Source organism: Salvelinus sp. IW2-2015, unplaced genomic scaffold (assembly GCF_002910315.2).
Source record: "Salvelinus sp. IW2-2015 unplaced genomic scaffold, ASM291031v2 Un_scaffold2327, whole genome shotgun sequence".
Classification (NCBI taxonomy): Eukaryota; Metazoa; Chordata; class Actinopteri; order Salmoniformes; family Salmonidae; genus Salvelinus; species Salvelinus sp. IW2-2015.
The window spans coordinates 72918-83010 of record NW_019943652.1 but is presented as its reverse complement, the minus strand read 5'-3'; the positions used below and the strand labels follow the sequence as shown (position 1 = coordinate 83010).

At 43.6% G+C, this 10093-nt stretch overlaps 2 protein-coding genes and 2 long non-coding RNA genes across 4 annotated transcripts in view; all 4 read right to left on the bottom strand.

The window, feature by feature from the left end:
* LOC112073639 (type I phosphatidylinositol 4,5-bisphosphate 4-phosphatase-A) overlaps positions 1 to 1890 on the bottom strand; it is a 9677-nt gene extending 7787 nt beyond the window's left edge. Inside the window, exon 1 of the mRNA XM_024140896.2 lies at positions 1533 to 1890. Within this exon, the coding sequence (XP_023996664.1) occupies positions 1533 to 1620 (88 nt within the window). The 5' untranslated portion in view covers positions 1621 to 1890. The remainder of the gene's footprint in view (positions 1 to 1532) is intronic.
* Positions 187 to 674, bottom strand: LOC139025166 (uncharacterized). The gene is made up of 3 exons (XR_011476624.1): positions 628 to 674; positions 385 to 522; positions 187 to 227 (listed from the first exon to the last, which is right to left on the bottom strand). It is a non-coding gene; the product is annotated as an uncharacterized lncRNA (long non-coding RNA).
* A 3429-nt stretch (positions 1891 to 5319) lies between the features above and the next one.
* On the bottom strand, positions 5320 to 6397 carry LOC139025165 (uncharacterized). The gene is made up of 2 exons (XR_011476623.1): positions 6352 to 6397; positions 5320 to 6311 (listed from the first exon to the last, which is right to left on the bottom strand). It is a non-coding gene; the product is annotated as an uncharacterized lncRNA (long non-coding RNA).
* Positions 6398 to 8659: 2262 nt separating this feature from the next.
* The window catches only part of zgc:77880 (zf-DHHC domain-containing protein), a 10532-nt gene continuing 9098 nt past the window's right edge, over positions 8660 to 10093 (bottom strand). Inside the window, exons 5-6 of the mRNA XM_024140898.2 lie at positions 9679 to 9841; positions 8660 to 9559 (exon numbers count right to left, since the gene is read on the bottom strand). Of these exons, the coding sequence (XP_023996666.2) occupies positions 9468 to 9559; positions 9679 to 9841 (255 nt within the window). The 3' untranslated portion in view covers positions 8660 to 9467. The remainder of the gene's footprint in view (positions 9560 to 9678; positions 9842 to 10093) is intronic.

Genomic DNA, 10093 nt, shown 5'->3' with positions numbered 1-10093 from the left:
ACCCAAGTTCATGACACGCTTACTGGACAAAACACACACACACACACACACACACACACACACCACACACACACACACACACACCACAACCACACACACACACACACACACACACACACACACACACACACACCAACACACAACACACCACACGATCAGTTGACAATCCATACCCCTGACACACCAAACAGAATGGACTCTAGCCTCGATCAGCAACAGAGTGGACTCTAGCCTCGATCAGCAACAGAGGGACTCTAAGCTAGAACCAGCAAACAGAATGGAACTCTAGCCTAGACCAGCAACAGAGTGGACTCGGCCTAGACAGCAACAATGGACTCGAGCCTAACCAGCACAGAGACTGAGCCTAGACCAGCAACAAAGGACTCGAGCTAGACCAGCAACAGAATGGACTCAGCCTACGACCAGCAACAGAATGGACTCTAGCCTAGACCAGCAACAGAATGGACTCTAGCCTAGACCAGCAACAGAATGGACTCTAGCCTAGACCAGCAACAGAATGGACTCTAGCCAGACCACAACAGAATGACTCTAGCCTAGACCAGCAACAGAATGACTCAGCCTAGACCAGCAAACAGAATGGACTCTAGCTGACAGCAACAGAAGGACGTCTAGCCTAGACCAGCAACAGAATGGACTCTAGCCTAGACCAGCACAGAATGACTCACTAGACAGAAAAATGGACTCTAGCCTAGACCAGAACAGATGGATCTAGCTAGACAGCAACAGAATGGACCTAGCCTAGCACCAGCAACAGAAATGGACTCTAGCCTAACAGCACAGAATGGATCTAGCCGACAGCAACAGAAGGACTCACCTTGATCAGCAACAGAATGACTCCAGCCTAGACAGCAACAGAAATGACTCAGCCTGGACTCCATCGCCACCTAGAAAAAAATCACACAGATGACTCTAGCCTGATCAGTAACAGATGGAGCTACCTAGACCAGCAAAGAGAAGGACTCTAGCCTAGATCAGTAACAGATGGATCTAGCCTAGACCAGCAACAGAATGGACTCTAGCCTGATCAGCAACAGAATGAGAGGACAGAAGGAGAGAGGTGGGTAATTTTTTTTTGGGGGGGGGGCAGAGTAGAAGGAGGAGGGAATACGGGAAGAAAGGCAGAGAGAGGGTATGACAGGAAATACATTTTTTTTTTAAGAGGAATGATTCGTTCACACAAAAGCTTTCACTTCTGAGTACACATGACTGTCTAGAAATAGAATATGGAAGTGAAATCAGTTGTTATTGCTGGATAGATACCCTCTCCTACTAGGTAGTTACTATTCAGCCAGCTAGTAGCTACGGGGGAAAAAACAGTAAATAGCCGAGTTGTTAATAAACTAGCTAGCTAGACAGCTTATAGTGCATCCAGCTAAACTAGCTAGTTGACCTTAGCGAGCTAGTTAGCTACTAGTTAGCTACTGTTGCTAGCTAGGTAGTTAGCTATTGTTGTTAGCTAGCCAGCTAAGTAACATAGCCAAAGCCAGCTGTTGTTATAGCTAGTTACTCACTCTGTGGCCTCTGGGGAAAGCCATACGAAGCACCGTTCGTCCCGTCGTGCTGGTCCGAAAGCAARGGGCTACGCTCTCCATCCGACATAGCGTAGCTATTGGGAACCAGCGCAGGCTGTAGCGGGGTGTCGAGTGCCCAAACCGGGGTAGTGTGTATGGCCGGGACGACTGAGTGAACCTAGTTAGCTGAAGTATTCACATGATCACGGAAACCAGGAAGAAGGAAGCAACAAACAACAAAAAAACACTCTGTCACATGACTCATTAGTCATTACGCAGGTGATGGACGGGATGTTCAACCAATTGTCGTCCTCAATATAAATCGGGAGGCCGGAAGTCGTCTAGTGATTGGTTTGTTGTTGTTGCCCGCCACATCCACGCATCATACGGTCACTTATTACAGCTCAATGTACAGCCACGGCTTCTTCACCGGGGCGCAACAACGCGAGATTTCAGGGAACGCTTGAAAAACAGACCAGGCCGGTTTAAAAAAATATTATATATATATATATATATATATTTTATTTTTTTCTTCAAAAAACAGAACAGCCAGAGGGATTCCCACAAGCAATAAGGAAGAGAACAATTAAATATAACAATTCAAATCCACATTATATCAATTGAAATACAGACATGTAGCAAATACATTTTGTTAAACGTTTTAATGACTCGAAATGTTTTCCAAATCAGATCTAATAAAATTACATTTTGATTTGTGTATGAAAAAAATGTCCCTAATAAATATAGAGATTTACGACATACTCACATTTCAATTGTGGAATCAGTGTAGTAAAAATAATATGTCAAACTTAAATATTTCAATGGCTCTATGCATCTCGTTGCCAAGATGTAGTTTGACATCAGTCCAGAACACTTCACTATATAAAACATGACAGACTAAGTGTTCAATAGATTCAGTTTCTAGTTACAACAACTACATTCACTGGTACCATCAGGTTATAATTAGAAATGAAATCAACATTTTATTAGTCACATGCGCCGAATACAAAGGTGTAGACCTTACAGTGGAATGCTTACTTACGAGCCCCTAACCAACAATGCAGTTTACAAAAAATAGAGATAAGAATAAGAGATAAAAGTAACAAGTAATAAAGAGCAGCAGTGAAATAACAATAGAGAGACTATATACAGGGGGGTACTGATACAGAGTCAAGTGTGGAGGCTTATATAAAGGGTATCAGGTACAGAGTCAATGTGGAAGCTATATACAGGGTATTACGGTACAGAGTCAATGTGGAGGCTATATACAGGGGGACTGATACAGAGTCAATGTGGAGGCATATACAGGGGGTACCGGTACAAGAGTCAATGTGGAGGCTATATACAGGGGGTACTTGATATAAGAAGTCAATGTGGCAGAGGCACGGTTATTTGTGGTAGTACGTACATGTCGCAGAGATACTAAAGTGATAATGCATAGATGACAACAGAGAGTAGCAGTGGTGTGAAAGAGGGGTGGGGTGGGGGGGGACACTGCAAATAGCCTGGGTAGCCATTTGACTAGATGTTCAGGAGTCTTATGGCTTGGGGGGGTAGAAGCTGATTAGAAGCCTCTTGGACCTAGACTTGGCGCTCCGGTACCGGCTTGCCGTGCGGTAGACAGAGAGAACAGTGTATGACTAGGGTGGCTGGGGTCTTTAACCATTTTTAGGGCCTTCCTGACACCTCCTGATATGAGGTCCTGGATGCAGAAAGCTTGGCCCCAGTGATGTACTGGGCCATAGCCACTACCCTCTGTAGTGCCTTGCTGTCGGAGGCCGAGCAGTTTGTCTTACCAGGCAGTGATGCAACCGGTCAGGATGCTCTCGATGGTGCAGCTGTAGAACCTTTTGAGGATCTGGGGACCCATGCCAAATCTTTTCAGTCTCCTGAGGGGGAATAGGTTTTGTCATGCCCTCTTCACGACTGTCTTGGTATGTTTGGACCATGATCATTTGTTGGTGATGTGGACACCAAGGAACTTGAAGCTCTCAACCTACAGCCCCGTCGATGAGAATGAGGACGTGCTCAGTCCTTTTTTTCCTGTAGTCCACAATCATCTCCTTTGTCTTGATCACATTGAGCGAGAGGTTGTTGTCCTGGRACCACACGGCCAGGTCTCTGACCTCCTCCCTATAGGCTCTCTCGTCGTTGTTGGTGATCAGGCCTACCACTGTTGTGTCGTCTGCAAACTTAATGATGGTGTTGGAGTTGTGCCTGGCCGTGCAGTCATGAGTGAACAGGGAGTACAGGAGGGGACTGAGCACGCACCCCTGAGGGGCCCCTGTGTTGAGGATCAGCGTGGCAGACGTGTTGTTACCTACCCTCACCACCTGGGGGCGGCCCGTCAGGAAGTGCAGGATCCAGTTGCAGAGGGAGGTGTTTAGTCCCAGGGTCCTTAGCTTAGTGATGAGCTTTGAGGGCACTATGGTGTTGAACGCTGAGCTGTAGTCAATGAATAGCATTCTCACGTAGGTGTTCCTTTTGTCCAGGTGGGAAAGGGCAATATTAGGTTTTGGTTGAAGATTTGACAACATTCAGTATCAGAAATATGCAAAAATAGAGAAAATCAGAAAGGGGGCAAATACTTTTTCACAGCTCTGTACATCTGATTCTGATTTTGTAAACCAAGTTGATCCCGATGGTACATTTTCTGGGGGGGCAAGTGCTGGCAACAACACCGAGTGGAGATTTTGAAGAGTCTTTATTCACAGGTAGGTACATTATAGCCTCCAAACTTTAAATCTCAGACACCCAGCGCATCTGTCCACAAGCGATTACAACCTTGTGCCCGTTATTACTGAATCGGACGCAGCTGAGAAGAAACTAAACCTTTAAAAAAAATTGTGCATTTAGTGAAAACCTGCTTGTTACAAATGAGCAAGTTAAGAAGCATTTGTTTTTACACCTCTAATTAAAACAACTGACACTACCACTAGTTACATGTTATTACAGTTAATAATATTAAATAAAAAAGTTGAGTTATTACAATTAACTACGATACTTGTGTAATTACTCTATAATAAAGGACCCGTTAAAATGAAGTGTTACTCAAATCGGGAAACTAAGAAATGATCTGCGAAGAAACTTCAGTAGCTATGACTGGTTCGATCTGTTGTGTCGGAAGACGACTGCGGCGAAGGATAGCATTGCTACTTAACGCAGATCCCAAGGTCAGTTTTGAGATCCTCCGGCGTCATTGGAGTAGGTTTATAGCTGGACGTTTCGGACTGGTCTTGGYACTGTGACAACGGGCAGCCTATCCCCACCAACCTCTTTTACATAAAAAAAATAATCAAACGACTATCGTATTGGTTGATTAAAATCAGGACTTTATTAAGATAATGAGTAATCCAGGAATGTCACGAGTTAATTCACACAAGAAAACTCGAGAAAATAGCAACTCTACAGAACGCCGTTGGCTACAATGACTTCCGGACACGAAGGGTCCGTGCATCTCCTCCTCACTACTCTGTGTGACAGAGGAAGGCAACTCTGTTCCTGTCGCGCTGCAGGTACTGCAGGTATGATGTTCCAACTWGGCACCACACCTGACCAACMGAGCTAYTTGYTCAGTTCGGTGATTGCCTAAATTCAACACACCTGGTCTTCCAGGTCGGTTATAACATGAAACGGCTGAGGAACTCCGGGACCAGAGTTTTCCTACCCGATGTAGATAAAATCTCAAAATGCTAAAAAAATGTTTTTATCCCTTTTTTTAGGAAAATATTTAAAAAAACATTCATTTAAAAAAAACACCCTCATTTCAAATACTCCTCACACAAAATAAATACCAGATTTAAATATTTTATTTTACTTCCACATAATGCAGTAGTCCCAGCAGCATTTATAAAACACAAACAATTGTAGTTCACAGTCAGAGATACACACAATACGTCCCAAATGGCACCCTAACCCCTTTAAAGAGTAGTGCACTAAATTGGGAATAAGAGTGCCATTTGGGACAGACACACAGTAAATATCAATATATTAATAAAATGTAAACGTCATCATGAAACATGATTTCTCCTCTGTACACACATATATATACATTCCACTCCGCTGTCAACAAACAAAATCAAGATTTAAAAAAAACGAGACTGTATCCCTAACGGCTCCCTATTCCCTACAGAATGCACCGTAGGGGCTCTGGTCTAAAAGTAGTGCACTATATAGGCAATAGGGTTCCATAGGGCTCTGGTCTAAAAGTAGTGCACTATATAGGGAATAGGGTTCCATAGGGCTCTGGTCTAAAGTAGGGCACTATATAGGGAATAGGGTTCCATAGGGCTCTGGTCTAAAAGTAGTGCACTATATAGGGAATAGGGTTCCATAGGGCTCTGGTCTAAAGTAGTGCACTATATAGGGAACAGGGCTCTGGTCTAAAGTAGTGCACTATATAGGGAATAGGGTTCTATAGGGCCCTGGTCTAAAGTAGTGCACTATATAGGGAATAAAGGGGTGCCATTTGGGGACAAGGACGCAGCCAGTAACAATATCGTTATAAATAAATAAAAACGGTTAACGTTTCAACATAAAACCAAGAGGCAAACCAGTACCCTGATCATGTTGTTAAAATCAACTTAACGGTAGCCGTCTCAAATGGTACTCTAGTAGTTAGTGCACTATAAATAGGGAATAGGGTGCTGTTTGGGACGAACACCATATCTCCCCTTCATATGAATAGAACACATAAAATACACCTGTACACTGAGCATACTAAATATTAAGAACACCTTCCTAATGTTGACCGCTGAGCATATTAAATATTAAGAACACCTTCCTAATGTTGACTGCTGGCATTCTAAATATTAAGAACACCTCTAATGTTGACTGCTGAGCATACTAAATATTAAGAACACCTTCTAATGTTGACTGCTGAGCATTACTAAATATTAAGAAACACCTTCTAATGTTGACTGCTGAGCACACTAAATATTAAGAACACCTCCTAATGTTGACTGCTGAGCATACTAATATTAAGAACACCTTCCAATGTTGAGTACCTAGCATACTACATCAAACTTTTGCCATCAGAACAGCCTCAATTGGTCGTGACATGGACTCTACAAGGTGTTGAAAGCGTTCCACAGGGATACCGGCCCATGTTGACTCCAACACTTCCCACAGTTGTGTCAAGTTGGCTGGATGTCCTTTGGGTGGTGGACCATTCTTGATACATGCGGGGAAACTGAAAAACCCAGCAGCATTGCAGTTCTTGACACAAACCGGTGCGCCTGGCACCTACTACCATACCCCGTTCAAAAGCACTTCAATTTTTGTCTTGCCCGTTCACCCTCTGAATGCACACCATACACAATCCATGTCTCAATTGTCTCGAGGCTTAAAAATCCTTCTTAAACCCGTCTCCTCCCCCTTCATCTCCACGGATTGAAGTGGATTTAACAAGTGACACTCAATGAGGGTCATATCTTTCACCTGGATTCACCTGGTCAGTCTGTGTCATGGAAAGATCAGGTGTTCCATGTTTTCTATACTCAGTGTAAGTACAGGTAGTAGACCTGGGTTCAAATACTATTCGACATAATTTCATAAAAAGTATCTGGGATTGATTAGGCTCTCCACTTAAAAAAAAAAAAATAGAAAAGTCCCAAAAGTACAAACCCTGGCCATCTGGCATTCGAGGCAGCTGAAGCAAACGCTCAAATCATTTAAAATTATTTTTTAAAGTATTTGAACCCCAGGTCTGATCGGTAGGTAGGTAAAAAGTTTAGCCACAAACACACACACAGGTAGAGATGGAAAGCTGAGTAGCCTATATTAATAAATCATGCTCAGATTCATCTTTCCTCACAGGCAACAACCCAAGTGATTCCTTCACTGAGACAAATTCTGACTGTGTGTGTGTGGTAGTGTGTGTGTGTGTAGTGGTAGTGTGTGTGTGTGTGGTAGGGTTGTGGTGTGTGGTAGTGTGTGTGTGTGGTAGGGTGTGTGTGGTAGTGTGTGTGTGTGTATGTGTGGTAGTGTGTGTGTGTGTGGTAGGGTGTGTGTTGTGTGGTAGGGTGTGTGTGGTAGTGGTAGTGTGTGTATGTGGTAGTGTGTGTGTGTGTGTAACAAGTCAGAATACATCAGTAGTATAATCAGTAATATCGTATCAATACCCACTCCTGTAACATTATACTGTAACCCCTACCTCTCAACATCTAACCTTCCCTCAACATCTAACCCTAACCTTCCCTCAACATCTAACCCTAACCTTCCCTCAACATTCCACATTCCCTCAACATCTAACCTTCCCTCAACATCTAACCTTCCCTCAACATCTAACCTTCCCTCAACATCTAACCTTCCCTCAACATCTAACCTTCCCTCAACATCTAACCTAACCTTCCCTCAACATCTAACCCTAACCTTTCCCTCAACATCTACACCTTCCCTCAACATCTAACCTTCCGTCAACATCTAACCTAACATTCCCTCAACATCCAACATTCCCTCAACATCTAACCTTCCCTCAACATCTAAACTTCCGTCAACATCTAACCCTAACCTTCCCTCAACATCTAACCTTCCCTCAACATCTAACATTCCCTCAACATCTAACCTTCCGTCAACATCTAACCTTCCGTCAACACCTAACCCTAACCTTCCCTCAACATCTAACCCTAACCTTCCCTCAACATCTCTAACCTTCCCTCAACATCAATCTAACATTCCCTCAACATCTAACCCTAACCTTCCCTAAACATCTAACCCTAACCTTCCCTCAACATCTAACCCTAACCTTCCCTCAACATCTAACCCTAACCTTCCCTCAACATCTACCTAACCTTCCCTAAACATCTAACCCTAACCTTCCCTAAACATCTAACCCTAACCTTCCCTCAACATCTAACATTCCCTCAACATCTAACCTTCCGTCAACATCTAACCTTCCGTCAACATTACCTTCCCTCAACCCTAACCTAACCTTCCCTCAAACACTAACCTTCCCTCAACATCTAACCCTAACTTCCCTCAACATCTAACCCTAACTCCCTCAAACTATACCTTCCTCACATCTAACCCTAACCTTCCCTAAACATCTAACCCTAACTCCTTCCCTCAACATCTAACCTTCCCTAAACATCTAACCCTAACCTTCCTAAACATCTAACCCTAACCTTCCCTCAACATCTAACCTTCCCTCAACACCTAACCCTAACTTTCACAAAACTGCAGTAACAAAAACTTCATATATGTAACCGTTCAGTGACCTGACCCTAACGCAAACACAACGTTGAAGGATCCTTATTTTTTGAAAAGGTTACCATGATCCCCTAACGTTGTGGGAACGCTAGTTAACCAAACATTTCACTGCAAACATTTCAGTAACCTCTGATATTAACCTATATACTATATTTAGGGCTGTCAAAGTTCACGTGTTTTTAAGGTGACATGTTTWTCGCTGTAAAAAAAAAAGTTAATCGTATCTCCATTTCTAACACTGACCGAAACCTTTTAAAACGCAACACAGCTACATCACTTTAGACCGCGAGACAAAATCATTTCGGAGATATGCATTTTCTTTCTTTCGCGGATTCGTGTGCATGTCGCGGGCCGTTTTTAAACACATTGTTTGGTTTGATAACAAACAACATTGTTTAGCTAGCTAGTCAATGTTACCTAACGGGATAGAAACCTGATAACTTGACCACTGACTAGGCTATGCACAGTTTGGATGGCACAGGCAGAAGGCTATGGTGTGTGTGAGTGTGAGAGAGAGAGAATGTGTGAGAGAGAGGATGTGTGTGTGTGTGTGTGTGTGTGTGTGTGTGTGTGTCAAACATTGTGATGAATTGCGATGAACTAATGGCCACGAATTCAATTAAATTAATTTGACAACCCTAATTATATTATGACCGTAACGTAACCACAACGTTGAAGGAATGTTAAAACGCTATCACAGAATGTTGTTTGAACGTCGCGGGAACGTTAGACATCGTAATCCGGAACAGCCGAGTAGCTGATTCCACCGACGGTGGGGGGACTGGAATGTAGAGGGAACAGCCAACAGAACACCGACCCTGAGAGACGAGGACGAGGGGGGGAGGGGAAACAGAGACAGAGTTATGTTATAAATATGTTACTATATATTAATAATTCTTTAAGACTGTGAGCAGAACCAGACGGTTGAATAACACACCTCTCCCGAAGACCTCTCGGAGCAGGGCTAGTTTGGGCTTGCGTGTGTGTGGGACGTGTGCCGGTGGCAGCTCAGAGGTGCTGCTGGTGATCGATGTTCTGTCTTTCATCAATCTGTTCCTCATATGTTCTATAGGAGTTTCATCTGTTATAATGGACACCAACTGAGAGAGAGATGGACGGAGAGAGGTGGACGGAGAGAGAGAAGTGGATGGAGAGAGGTGGACGGAGAGAGAATTAAGTGATCGGGTTACAACATAAACATGTCCCCAAAGTTTCAGGCCTGCCTCGTTAAAGAAGTCAGTTTCAGGCCTGCCTCGTTAATAAAGAGGTCCGTTTCAAGCCTGCCCGTTAAAGAGTCTCTTTCAGGCCTGCCTCGTTAAAGAGGGTCAGTTCAAGCCTGCTCGTTTAAACAG